Genomic DNA, 14,653 nt, shown 5'->3' with positions numbered 1-14,653 from the left:
GACAATGAACACAGCCATTAAGGAGTCTGGTGGGGGCTGGCATATGGAAAGGATTTTACTTACATAGGCTCCCACGATGCTGCTCTTGGCTGCCACGAAGATCAGACAGATGAAGATGGCTGATCCCAGCATTCCAACAGCACAGACAAGAGGATCAGCTCGCTGGGTCTTGGACCTGCACCATTTGGTGGCTCCTGCCCCTGTGATTACACCCAGGAAGCCAGTGAAGCACGTGATTGCTCCGAAGATCAAACTGTCCAAAAATAAAAAATGAAAAAAAAAAGGAAAGAAAGAAAGAAAGTAAGAGAAAGGTGGGAGGATTTTTTTGAGTTTTTCCCCAAAATAGGCATAGTCTTTGGGTATTATTATTTTGTTAGGCATTATTATTTTATTAGGTATTATTATTTTGTTAGGCATTATTATTTTATTAGGCTTTTTTATTTTATTACTAATAATATAATTATTAGGGTGAACTGACTGATGGAAATTTGCACAATTTGCATAATGGCTTTGCAAATGTTAAATAAAATAAATGCTCATGATTTTAGCCCTTTTCCCCTGCAATTAAGAAAAACACAGCATGTGAAATTTTATCATTGTACACAGGTTTTGATCCATGTGCAAAGGGGTGCAAAGGGCTCCCACTGCTTCCTTAGGTGGAACTGGGGCTCCTAGGAAGAGCCCTGAACAGCTAATTATGTATACACAAAACTAATTAATAACCTCTTCATTGATCATGTGAGGGAAAATCATGGACAGGCACCAGGAAGCTTCAGGGCAAGGAAACCTGACAAGACTCTTAAACACCAGTGATTTCCAACACACTTTGACTTTATAACTCCTTTCAGGCCACTTCAAAGCAGCTTTTTGCTGTTAGGTTACACATTTGAAATGAGTTAATTTCAATTTAAAAAGCCAGGAGGATTATTCTCGATATGATATGTGCAGGACTTGGATTACAGGGTCTTGGGCAACCACATTAGAGTAGCTTGAGGACAGTTCAAAATTGAGGTGTCATAAAGGAGGGGGAAATTGTAAACAGCAGACAGGCAGTCAGGCTGGAGCTGTGTGTTTTGCTCACTGCATTTTTGTGGAACAGCCTGAGCTTGCCTGCTGGACACTCTGGTTGATGGACTCCACACCACTAACTACTTTAATTGAGATGGGATTATATTATGGCAAGAAGGTTTTCCTAATATTATTTTCCCTCATGAGCTAAAAAGCAAAAGATCTGACAAAAGGCTTTTTTAGTATCTTTTATTTACCTGGAGGAACGCTTTTATAGCGTTTCTTGGTTTGTGCCCCCATTGTAAATCACAAAGTGAAGAATTACTTTTCACAGTTTATGTGTTGCAAGTGATATTCCATAACCAGGACTGAAAACAAAACCACTGTATAACATCAAAAACTCCAGCCCAAAGTGTCCCAGATCTCTGGGACATTCTTCAGCAAAACTCAGCACACACAGCAGTTTACAGAGCAATAAAACAGAGAAGTCCTGCCTCACACAGAAACAAAAGCCTGCAGGATTAGTCCCTGCAGCTTTAGGGAAACCATTCCAACCTCTGAATTACAGGCACCACTGGGGCCTCCTAACCTGCCAGCTTATTCTGCTGCTATCACAGATGGGTCTTAAGGAACCAAATTCTCAGCTCTCCAAACATCCTCCTTAGAGGATTTCTCTTTTCTGCTCCGCACCACAGCCTGGGGACTAAGACAGAGCTGAGGTCATTGCTTCTCCCTTGGTTTGACTGCATACAATGAAGAAGAGAAATAAAGCCTCGTTTACAATCCCAGCATTTCCTACCATTGTTACAAGGACCTAGAGGAAATTACAGACATTCTAGTGCCTTGTCTCTGTGGGACCTGCCTGTTTCCTCTGGTAAATAACCCCCACCCCCTCTCCCCCTGTGTAAAGCAGCTGACTCTGGCTCTCACCTATCTTTGGTGCCACAGGGCTGGGAGCTGCAGGTCTCTGCTGTTTTCTGCACAACCTGTGCTCTGTGAAGGTACAGAGGGATCCACATCCCAAGTGCCCCCGTGGCAAAGGAGACAGCTGAGGTGGCCAGGGATGAGAACACATAGCTGCGGCTGGGAGACAAAACCAAGAGAAGGTTTAGTGAAAAAAATGAAAAAGCAGGGCCCCCATGCAGGAGCCAGGGCTTCAGTGATAAAGTCCTGTGCTCCCCCACATCTGCCACTTCTCTTTGCCAAGGGGCAGAGGTAACACAGGGTATAAAGGAACGGAGAATAAGAAGCATGGAATATCCACATGTGATGCTCCATTGATAATAACAAACTGAACTCATCAGAGATGCTACACAGGGGCTGTTTGAGAAGACAATCAGTACTAGGTGACTAGGACATGATATGTGAATTACAGGGCTTTCACCCTTATGTCACCTGTTTACCTGGAAGAGAAGTTTCACTTCTCCCTCCCCATCCATGCCACCACATGGTTACTACCTACATAAACTACCAAAACAGTACCATAGAAATAATGATAAATTAGCTCACATCACTTTTCACAGTCCTTTGGCACTGGATGACAATACCAGGGAGGTGTTCTAGCCACTAGTTCCATCATAAATTTCCCATCAGAATGACAAGGTAACCCTGAATTCAGAAGTGAAAGTATCTGTACATTCACAGGCCAGATTTCTGGAAGGAAGTGCAGCTGCTGAAGCACTTGTGAGCATGTGAACCTTTATGCACACATAAAGTGCCCAAGCACATTCAGTTCTCATGGATTCAGCCACATGTGGCTGTTCACATGTATTTAAACTTGCCATAGTGCAAGCTTCTGTGTGGTTTTTTTAATCTTAAATTGCTAAAACTCTCTTTTCCCCCTCAGCAGAATAGCTCTTTTAAAGAAGAAAAAGGATCTAAGTGTCTGAACAGCAGTGGCACAACAATTAATACAGGAACACAGCACTTTCTACACTTCAAAAGCCCTGATTTGTGTGAAGTATGAGCCAAGCAAAGCAAGCTTTTTCTTAGATGTCAATCTTGGAAAGGTTAGAGCAAAACTTGGAATTCATCATTGTAACAGCAGTCAGTAACTCATGTAACTGTGATTTTCTTCCCTAGGTCCACAGACTAAACTTCCTGCAACTCCCTGCATGTCATCACTTTCCAGTCTCACTGTGCTAAATTCAGACTATTGGGTGTTCCAATTAAGCATTAGAGGCAAAACATGGTTTTTACTCATGCTCTTACTTTCTAATCAATGCTTTCATGTCTCTCAGCCATGAAGTCCGAGCCTTCAGCTGCCCCCCAAGCTGTTCAGCATTTCCTCTTTTAGCAGCAGGCACAAATATCAAGATGAGTGTCCCTGTTATCATTCCCAGGAGTGGAGATACCTGCAAGAAAGGAGCAGGGAATTAGCACAGGAGCCAGGAGGGTTTGCTTTGGCTGGTCAGGAAGAAGCAGAAGACATCCTTTTGGTTTCAGTGACTGCTCCTCACAGCCAGTCAGAACCTGTAAGCATCGAGGCATCTGCTCCTTTCCTTCCTCCATGTCATTCCCTGGACTCGCTTGTCTCACTCTGGAAACATGCAGCTTTGAAAATACCCTGAATAAGGCAGTCCATTGTGTTAATAAGTACCAAGATTCATCTAAATATGATTCTTGAGTGATGTTTAACTCTTTGGAAACCTACTCCCAGCTGGGCTGAGAGACCAGCTGGTTTCTGGGTGAGTGCAGAGGCCATTTAAAGGCAATTGGACCAGCTGAAAGATTTTTGGATGTAGGAAACATGCTGGTTTTGAAAACCCTTGCTTGATACACATCCCTCTTCCAGCTAACCCACAACGGCTTCCTGTTTTCAGGCATCTTCCTCAGTACAACAGACCAAGAAACATTGAAAATTCAGGCTGGAAGATAGGGAAACAACACATTCAAGGGCTTGGTTTCCCAATATCCAACCCTTTCTCCCAGGCACTAGGCAAAAATAAAAAGATCACACAGCATTTTGTAAGCTATAAGAACTATTCTTGTTTTGACAAGAATTCTTTGTTTTGAAATTCCATTATTGTCAGAACGGAAAATAGCTCCATCAGGAAAATAGGAACATGGATTTCACTGACGTATCATCTCATCTAGACATGCTATTTAAAAAATAATTCGTGTCCAAGAAAACAACAACAACAAAAAAACCCACCAAAACAAAACAAAAGAAAAAGACAAAGAAGTAAAAACCCAAAAAACGTCCATTATTAACCTAAGAATGGCCTTTACACATGGAACAGTGTTTCATGTCCAAAGATAACAAATTCACAATCCTTCTAGGGAAGGAAAGACAAAAGTATTTCAGAATTTAAAAGTCAGGAAAATCACTCATCCAGCAATACACTGAAGCCTGATACAGTATCCTTATGACAGGTGAACAGAAGACACAGAACTGGTAAAAAATATTAGAAATGCTGTTTTTTCTACAGCCAGATGATTGCAAGTATCTTTGATTTTTATCTGAAAGCTTAAGTACCCATCAGGACAATATCCATGGGCACTCAGTAATGCTGCAGTAAAACACTTGGTTTATTGTTGGATCCAGAGGCAAAGCTGCCACTTGTCCACGTGCCCTTCTGTCTTTTTCAGCCCACTGAAGTGTGGATTATTCCTGATGTCTTCTGTATTTGGAGCCCACAGGAGATCACAGAGGGAAGCATCATCTTGGGGAGTCATTCCCATCTTGTAAGAGCACTTAATTGCCATAGGGATGGAAGCTGCTCTACACTGATGTCTGGATGCTTTTTATAGGTGCTGTGTGGCCACAAAGACTGAGCAATGGTGTCCAAAGCAACCCCCACAGATGTGTGCAGCTCATCAGATTCCCCACATTTTGTACAGCCAGGGAATCCTGCACCAACGTGTCATTTATAGTGGAAATCATGATCCGTAAGGGGTACACTCTTGCAGATAGCCTGGATTTCTCAGGATAACTATGAAGACACCACCTGAAAAATTCTAGTGATGATCTCTTTTCACAGATTAACCATTTGGGTTTAACAGACAGATTTGGGTTTTCCAAGAGTGCTCCAGTTAAAGCCCTGCTGACCAGAGGACAGGCTTTGGGGTTTTTACTTCTTGTGTTTGCCTCTGCTCAAAAGTTCATGTTACTCTTAAATATTTCTGCTAATGAGGCAGCATCCTCCTGGTGGGAAGCTTTAGGCTACTCCACTTTCCACTCCAGTTGCAGAGCTGGAAACTGCCCTGCACTCTCCCAGATGAACCATTCATGGTGATGCTCCTGGCTTTGCTTATCCTGGGCATGGGCTGTGTCACAGAAGGCATATTTGCTTCAGATGGGAGCCCTTGCATTTCATCACCAACTGTTATAAACAGTGCTGGCCTGAGATTCATGGTCTCCATGAAGTGCCAGAGCCAGAGAATGCACCTCACATGCCACCCACAGCCCCAAAGGTCAGAAACCAGTTCTGCTGGGCCACTTCCTCTCAGCTCTTTCAAGACATCTTTGTGTGCAGAAGCTGTTTGTGAGCATGTGATTGGAGTGGATTATCTTTTCAGCCCATTTATCAGGGTCCCAAGAGGTTAAAATAGAAGGAAATGGAGTGTCTCAGGGCAGAAAAACAAGCGGAAACTGGAACAAAGTGTTTTTTCCTCAAAGCCGGAAGCCATTCTCAGAGTTTCTTGACAGCAGGAGACTGAAAGACTGTGGAGTTGATTTAAGGCCAATGCCTCGTCTTCCTGCCCCCATCAAGAAGTCATGATTGATTGATTGATAAGAAAGTGATTGGAAAATTCTTGCTCCCAAGCAGGGAAAACTCCAAGTCCCACAAGCCAAGCCCAGGTATCTTTGCTTAGAGAGCGCATCTGCCACGCACTCAACATCCACAGATGTCATCTCCAATCCTTCACCTTTCAGATATAACAACAGGTTGAGCCATTGTGTGATGGAACTCTTGCTAACACTAATCAACCAACCCCCTCTCATTAAGATGTGTAATTGAGAGGGACTTACCCGCAGTGCCCAGTGCCAGTCTCCAGCAACCTGCTTCACACTGGAGCCAGTGATGTACCCCAAGCCACTGCAAGAAAGGCCAAGAGAGAGCTGGTCAGAGCTTTAAGTGTGCCACACTCACAGCTGTTCTTAGACAAAGAGAGGCACAACCAACTGTGTGTCCTCAGCTCTCTTGTCCTACAGCAAGAAATATGGGGATTGAAGCAGATGGTGGCTACTATGTGACTCTACCCAGCAGTGCTGATCTAAAAATGTCCAAATCTGATGGAAATTTGGAAGTTTATAGCTGATCTTTCAATCTACAGTGGATGGAAAGAAAGACTTTAAAAGAATTTATTTCCCAATTTCACTTCTACATCTTTTCTCTGTACTAACATGAATATTAAACAATTTTATGTTCAAGCTTTCAGTTAAAAAGTGCCCATCAAGGACAGGCCATATTCTATCATTAGATTTTTTTTTCTTGCCACTAAATAGTACTTGGCTCTAATTACGCAGGAAGAGTCGATTTTCTATTAGCTTGGAAGAAAAACCAAGAAGAACATGCAAGAAGTTTGTTGGGAGACCTTCAGCTACATGTAAGACTAAAGGTGCATCACAAGAAACTAATAGCCACAGTTCTCTCAACATGAACTGAAGATAAATACCCTTTTTCAAAACTGCTGCATTTGTTGCTGAGATTGCCTTGGCTAAAAGTTGCCAGGATTGCAGTGGGGCAACTGTGAGCCCCCCTCCCCAGACTCCCCTTCCTTTACTGAAGAGGAATTGAACCTCCTTTATTTGGAGGTTGTCAACTGTAACCTCCCTAGAACTGGACATTTTACCCATTCAGGCCCCAAAATCAAACCATGAATCATCACAGACTGGTTTGGGTTGGGGAGAAACTTAAAATCCATCCACTTCCACCCCCTGCCATAGGCAGGGACACCTTCCACTGTTCCAGGCTGCTCCAAGCCCTGTCCAACCTTGGGCACTTCCAGGGATCCAGGGGCAGCCACAGCTGCTCTGAGAATCTTCACCACCTTCACAGGGAAGAATTTCTTCCTAATACCCAATCAAAACCTCTTTCAGTTTACAGCCCTTGTCCTGTCCTCCATGGCTTTGTAATCCACGCTGCTGCTGGATATTGAGACAATGAAGTCCCAGAATCAGGCTCAACAGGATCAATATTTGTAATTTCTTTTTTGTTCGTTGAATTTTCTATGTGAATACTTGGAATCCTTGGTCCTCTCGGCAAAATATTCTTTTCACCAGTTAAGGATCTGTTTCTCTCTATTTCCTCAAGAGCAAAAGGATGTTTGTGAGTTTTATCTCACAGGTAAGTGCTCCAGCTTGTAAAATGCACCACCAGGAGATTTTCTCTGAGTTTGGAACATGTTGCCCATGGATTCCCTGCTGGAAATGAACCCATATTGCCCTTTTTCTCAGGATGTTGTCCAGCTCTGGGAAATGGTATGCAAACTATGCAAAGCCACCTTGCTGACAATCTCACAACAGAGGGTCAGCCATTATTTTTAAAAAATAAAAGTAATGACAGATTCCCTCCTGTCCCAACAATCAGATACTGTGCTGGGCTGATAAAGAAATGCCACTGGAAGAAAAAGTCAGCTAAAATATTTTTATTCCATTTCCACCCCATTGCTGTAAAAATGGAGGATAAAACCTAAATAAACCAACAACAAACTTCCCATTAGTTCCCAAAAGTCACACATGAACCAGTAACAGGGCCAAAAAAGAATCTAATTCCTGCAACTAATTAGTCACTGCTCACAATATTTTCCTGTCTCCCTTCCAGCCAAGGTCAAGAACTATCATCACTAGCAATTTCAGATCTATGTGAGTTTATTTAAGAGAAAAGCCATAAGCAGATGGAAGAATCTTTGTGTCACTTACCTGCCCAGAGGAATTGCAAAGTAGAAAACAGAGAGCATCAGGGTCCTTGTGTTTTTGGTGAACAGGTCTCCAATGATGGTTGGTGCAATAGTTGAGTAACTCGCTTCACCAATGCCAACCAAACCCCGGGAGAGCACAAAGAGCCAGAAATACTGAGAAAAGAAATAGAAACATTAGCAGGTCCCCCCTTGGCTTTTTTAATTCAGGATGGACAGCATGCAGGGAAATACAAATTCATGTGACTGGAAAATGATGCTCCTGTATGCATTTATTTTTAGAACTTCAGAGCTCTTTCATTTGTCTTTTGCCCAGAAGAAAGGGACGATACTTTTTGTGAAGATTTATGGGCATGAAGCAAAAGTAATAATAAAAAATTTACTCAGTGACATTCAAGAACATTTCCTAAAAGAGGCAGAAGACCCCCAGTTTGTTGCCAGATCCCAGCTCACTCTTGCTGCTTTGGGAAGGCCTGGGGGGGTGGGTGAGTGTAACAAACCCTGCTCTGGGATCCAGGAACAGCAACTCCTGCTGAGCACAAGCCATCCTCCCTAGTGTGCCAAGGACAGTTCTACTGGGAAATCCTAAAGGCTCTTCAAAGCTGGGAAAGAGTGGAACATGCAATCCCCCCAAACTAAATGTGTTCCTTCACTAAAAGCTATGGAGTAACGGAATCTTTCAAAGGTGCTGAGCACCCATCTCACTCCACTTGCCTTGAACAGCAGCAGACACCTCCCCAAAAGTGTCAGAGGAGACCTGAGCTTTACTGGGAACCCAGGAACATCTGTGTCCTCTGTAAGCAGGAGCTGCAGGGAATGACCCAGAGCCACACAGGGCAGGGGCATGCAGGAGGCATTCAGCTGCCCAGGGAGCACCTGCCTCTCTGGGTGAAGGGCAATCCCACAGGATGAGGATATACCAAAAAACAGGTGACCCCAATGTCTGGGAGTGATTGGAATCTGACTCCATTGATCCAGAATGTTGAACAATTGCTTTATTAAAACTATATTATATTACATTATACAATACTATATTAAAGAATACTAAAAGGATACTATACTATACTATACTAAAGGAAACTCATGACTATCTCCAGACAGCCAGGACACAGCTTTTTCCAACTGGCCAAGGAAACAAAACAATCCTCAGCAGAATCCAAGTGACAAATCACTTCAGGTAAAAAATCTTCCTAATATTCCACACGTGCAAAAACAACAGGAGCAGCAAGTAAAGATAAGAATTGTTTTCTCTTTCTTCTCTCTGTTCAGAGAATGTGAATGCCACAAGGATACACTTCACATTCAGCACAACTCAATCTAAAATGGTCAAAAAGAATTTGCTTATCCAACAGAATTTTTTTAATGGCCCATTTCAATCAACACTTTCATGAACTGAGAGGACCTGATTTTCAACCTAAGCTCTTTCACTGCCCCTGCAGCTTTCTGGGTGCTGCTGAGTGCAGGCTAAGACACAATGCTTTGATGCCTGAATACCAGATACATGAGAACAAGCAAACTCTCAGCCATCTAAGCAGCTTGAGCTACACCCAGAAATAATTGCAGGGACAGAAATGAAGCAGTCAATGCAGAAAGTTGTAAGCACAGGGAAATCTATTTCTACAAATTTAACCTCTACAAATCCTCAATTTGCTGTCATTATTCTCTAGATCATTTGTGAGAAGAGCAGCAGGGATTTCAACTGAAGGAAGGCAGATTTAAATTAGATATTAGGAAGAAATTCTTCCCTGTGAGGGTGGTGAAGCCCTGGCACAGGTGCCCAGAGCAGCTGTGGCTGCCCCATCCCTGGAAGTGTCCAAGGCCAGGTTGGATGGGGCTTGGAGCAGCCTGGGACAGTGGAAGGTGTCCCTGCCATGAAAGGGAGTGGGATGGGATGGGATGGGCTTTAAGTTCCTTGCCAACCCAAACCACTCTGTGATTCTATGCTTATGATATGTCCTTAACCATGAAAGTGCTTTGGGAAAAATGACCAATTACCAATTCTCCTTCTTCAGATAGGAAAAAGTCAAGGGAAATGACTGATTTTGTGCCCTACAGCAAAGCCAAGCTAGAGTACAAGTCTCATTCACAAACATGGAAAATGCCATGCAGACTCCAAGCCACGTGCCTCAGTCATAAATACATCCATCAGCAGACAAAAATCTACCACTGACACCTTTGCATTGTTTTCCTCACTGTAATCCCTGGCTGAAAAGAATATTTTGAGGATTCCAACAGCCACAAACACAAAATACTTCCGTGTACTCTTCACTTCCTCATATTTTGGTGTGAATTGTGGAGCAATATGCATTTTCTGCAGGAGTACAAGTTCCTTGTTTGCTGGCAGGGTGTGTGCAGTGCTGCTCACATTCATGCATCTCCCACAAGCTGCACATACGTAACTCACACACGTGGGTGTGAGCAGAAAGGGCAATACTGTGACTCAAGTGATTTAATTTCTGTCAATTTCCCAATGCTCAACCACTCCACTGCAGAAATATGCTGGCAGTCATTGGTGCACAGGTAACCAATGTATTTTGAATGAGCAACAGTATTTATAACGTGCTGAAAGGCTTAGTCATGCAGAATTAGAAAGCAGGGAGCTGCAGGCTGGCTGTGGTTTCTGAGGAAGATCTGGATCACAGAGAGGGTGACAGGCAAAGTAGTCACCTGCTTGGGATGAGCATGGACAGTGTTACCTACAACTGAAAAATGACAAGTTTGTAAATGCACTGGATGTTCCTCAAATTTGAAATACCTACAGAAAAATGACACAGTTTTGTGCTCACCAGCTGGTATTGCCCCCAGTGAGTGCACTGGGTAGGAATTTCCTCCAAACAATGCTGAGAGAAGGCTCCTCTTACAATCCTTGTGCAAAGCAGGAAAACTGTACCAAGTGTTCCTTTTGTGGTAGAGTGACTCAGTTTCATCAATACCATGGAATCAGATGCCCAATACCATGAAATCATCTGCAACAAGTAACACATCCACTCTTCTCTCTCAGTTCCTCCTCAAATCCTTCTCCTTGGTTTATCCCATGCAGACACATTCCAAATATCTGTTTAATATTTAAACTATGTTGTTTGAAGCAGTGGTATTCGAACTTAAGTAAAGAGATTTTTACTTCATCTGGGAATAAAAGCAGCCTTAAAAAGCATAATCCACATAAAGACCTGAATAGGATTGCCCTTCTGAGATCAGATATTCAAGACTACAGACCATCCAGCCATTAAGCTGTGATAACTAGATTAAACATACAAAAATCTAAAACAATGTAGGGAATTATTTATAGTTGGTTCCATATTGTGCCTGGTTTTGGAGCTCTATATCTAGGATTAAAGAGCTAATTCCTCTTCTTACCAGTTCTTTGGGATCTTTGGCTAGCATGCACCCTGTTGGAACTCAGATGATAAAATTAATTTGCTCAAATGAGCTGGGGCCCCCATCTTCCATCTCCAATCAGTCACTCAAAACTTATGTTTTAGCTGTCTCTGAAGAGGGACAGCTGGGGAGCTCCCCAGGGCAAAAAGGTGTCCCATCCATGACAGGCCTTGTCTTTTAGTTTTCCATATAAGAAGAAATAAACACAAACAACAAAACAACTCTAAAATTCTTATGCTGCTGCTCATTTGGACCACAGGCATTCCATGAACCACTCAGAAACTGGTCCCAACACCACTCCACATGCAATACAGACAACTGCTATTTTTGTGAACATTTATACACATACACCCATAGAACATCCTTTTTCATCTCCAAGTGTATGTGGACATGACAACCTGCACAAACACATGGCAAAGTCAGATATTCCACACACTGAGGGAAACTCTGTTCTCCTCCACAGCTGTGGCAAGACACCTCTGCCATTTCCTCTGCACTGGATTTTCCCCCCACTGCTTTTCCATTTATGTCCTACCTCAGGGTTCTCAGGAGTTTAATGAAAAAAAGGGCTGACACCAGCTCAATTCTGCCAGTGCTCAAAAGCAGAACAGGCAGCTCAGACTTTAACTGAATTTCACTGTTCCCCAAGCAGAAATTGATATATATTGAAGAAGCTAGTTTCTTTCTATATGACTTGGTAACTCTGCTGTAATTTGTTCATCTGTGCAAGTAGGTTTCTGGCAGGAAAACTGAAAATATCTGAGTCAGCTTTCAGGACCTGAACTAATTCCTTCCCCACAGGTTAAGCCCAGCAATCTCAATATTTATCAGTAGTGTTTTCCTAAAATGAAACGCCTGAAACTTAAGTTTTTTTGAAACAAGGTGCTATTAGGGCAAGCAAATAATTTGTCTTTAATTTTGGAAAGCAGTCATATCAGAGACTGTCTGCACCTCCACGAGAGCTGCCAACATCCCCTGGTTTGGAGAGATGCAGAGGGTTTTTTGGGATGAGCTCATAGCCTCAGTCCCCCTCCTTGCCTGTGTGTCAGCCCAAGGTGCAGCTCCCTGGCTGCGCTGGATTCTGCAGCCACAGAGCAGCTCTGTGCACCAGCCTGGCTGTGGCACTGGGAAGGGACACCTGGGCCACACAACCTGCCTGCTATGAGCTCCAGGAGCAAGTCAGGGTGCAAAATTTGCTCCAGGAACTCACAGCAGGCAGGTTGTGCGGCTCAGGGCTTCCAGTCCCTTTCTCCAACTCGTGTGGCTGGTGAGACACAAGCCAGGGAGGATTCCAGTACACAATAAACCATCAACATATGGAAAGAATGTTGGCTGCAGAGACCCAGAACTGCCACAGCCTTCCTGGGAATTTCCCTTGAAGAGATGACATCACCAGAAATTAATGTGTGGAGAAAGCACTCACACCTATGAATGGGAGGTACAAAGGGTCAATGGGTGTGCTCTCTTCTTCCCATCTCCTAAATGCATAGAAGGAAAAACAGCCTCTAGCCATGAAGCAAAAGAAACCAAATTCCTCAAAATAGAAGTGAGTTTCAGAAGGGATACAAATCCTTATCCCTTGGGGATGTGTCAGTAAGGAACAGAACATTCTACCTACCAACTTCTACCTTTTTTAAACTATCAGCAAGTCACAGACAGCAAGAGTGACAGATCATGGGGTCCAAGGGACCTGGTCTCATTACTGTCACCAGTGTCACCAAACACTAGAAGCTATGGATGTGACACTCCTTCCAGAATTTACATCTGAAGAAAAGCTTTCATGGTTGGACTTAAATATTTGTAATACAGAACCATTGAATTGTTTAGGTTAGAAAAGACCTCTAAGAACATCAAGTCCCACAGATAAAATGTACACTGTGGTTTCTATTCACACCTTCATACTGACTTTACTCTCAATCTCCTGCCCACATAAATGTTTGATGGCCTAGGACACATGACTGGCTTTAATCATGTTTGGTGAAACCTCCTAATTATACATTTATCCTAGTTGTATAGACCATTCAGGGAGTAATATGTGTTTTAAGAGGTCTAATTACAGCTTGAAGTTCTTTCTCCTTTTTTAATTAGCTAACAAAAGGAGGAAAGCCACTGGGTCTTTAAAAGATTATCTGCCAGTGGTAAACCTATAATCTGCCAAATATGTGTACAACTCTGAGCCACCAGATTTACTGTCTAAAGAATCATATGATCCTTAAGCTTTGTTTGTTAAGTATTTGCATTTGAATGTGGAATAGCTTGCAAGGGTCTCAAGAGAAGCTGAACACATGCTCTTTCAGATGAGGGACACCTGGACTGAGGAGATCCCACAGACAGAGACACTCCAGAGTCATGAATTCCTCTGTGTGCACAGCACCAATGCAAACCATGTTTAAAACTGCTGTGCTGGCCTAAAAGAAGGATCTTTTATACTGCTACAGCACCTGCACCCTTCCCTATGTGAGGATGTTGATAACTCCTGTGGATAATGCATTTAGCTGATGTAAAAGAGGACTCAGTACCATTAAATTCTTCTTTGAGCTGAGTTTTGCCATATTTTTCTTTCTTTTATTTTATATTATGCAAAAATCAAGAATATAGAATCAGGGTTTGCATCCTTTGAAAGAAGATGTGCATGAAGTCATTCCTACCACAGGCAGCTGGGGTTGCCACACAGAGCCTAAAATGTGGTGAAATGACAATAAACTAAGGAGAAAGCATTGGGATTGACCTAATTTCCCTGAGTTACACTCCTGTATTTCTCCAGCTGGCTGAGCCTTGCACTAGGCAGCCAGGGTAGCACAGCAGTCACAAGTGATCAGTTGGATAAATCTGAGACACTGCAGGAGCCATTTGATCAAAGTAAAGCCCACAGGGCTCAAATATTGATTCAAGGGCTGCACAGCAGTGGTTCCCTTTGACAGAATTTGCCCTCCTGGAGCACACCCTGCATTTTCTGGCCAGGCAAACAACACTTTCTCCCTTGCTCCTGTAAGTTTTCCCAGCACCCTGCAGGGTTTACATGGTTAATGATGACACACCACACCTTCTGGAAAAGATGCACCATTAACTATGAGGTAAACCAAACCAGGAACCTGCTCTGAGTATCGGGGTGGTGACTAAGAGCATTGACTCCTGCACAGTCACAGCTCAAATTCCAGCTCGTTAGCTGAGAGTCACTGAAGAGCTGAGCACTGGAATGACATTACATATTTGCTTAAACACTAAAAGCTCCAATTCTCTCAGCCCTCCCAGGAATGAGGGCTCACCTTGAAAAATATGAGAGTTTCTAAGTCAAACAAGGACACTGACATAGCACGAAAGACAAGCTGACATTAAACAATGAGGTTGGTGTTTCAAATTCCATTCTGTGCCTGGGTGGATGACAAAGGCCACAGCAGAACAG

General features: G+C 43.1%; 1 protein-coding gene across 1 annotated transcript in view; it reads right to left on the bottom strand.

The window, feature by feature from the left end:
* The window catches only part of LOC115911757 (protein spinster homolog 2-like), a 113,421-nt gene that overhangs the window by 23,882 nt on the left and 74,886 nt on the right, over positions 1-14,653 (bottom strand). Inside the window, exons 4-8 of the mRNA XM_030962952.1 lie at positions 7,877-8,028; positions 5,984-6,050; positions 3,220-3,362; positions 1,939-2,091; positions 64-253 (exon numbers count right to left, since the gene is read on the bottom strand). Coding sequence (XP_030818812.1) covers positions 64-253; positions 1,939-2,091; positions 3,220-3,362; positions 5,984-6,050; positions 7,877-8,028 — 705 coding nt within the window. The remainder of the gene's footprint in view (positions 1-63; positions 254-1,938; positions 2,092-3,219; positions 3,363-5,983; positions 6,051-7,876; positions 8,029-14,653) is intronic.

The sequence above is a fragment of the Camarhynchus parvulus genome, chromosome 19 (assembly GCF_901933205.1).
Source record: "Camarhynchus parvulus chromosome 19, STF_HiC, whole genome shotgun sequence".
In the NCBI taxonomy this organism is placed as follows: Eukaryota; Metazoa; Chordata; class Aves; order Passeriformes; family Thraupidae; genus Camarhynchus; species Camarhynchus parvulus.
Note: the sequence above shows the minus strand (reverse complement) of the source record. Positions and strands in the feature narration are given on the sequence as shown.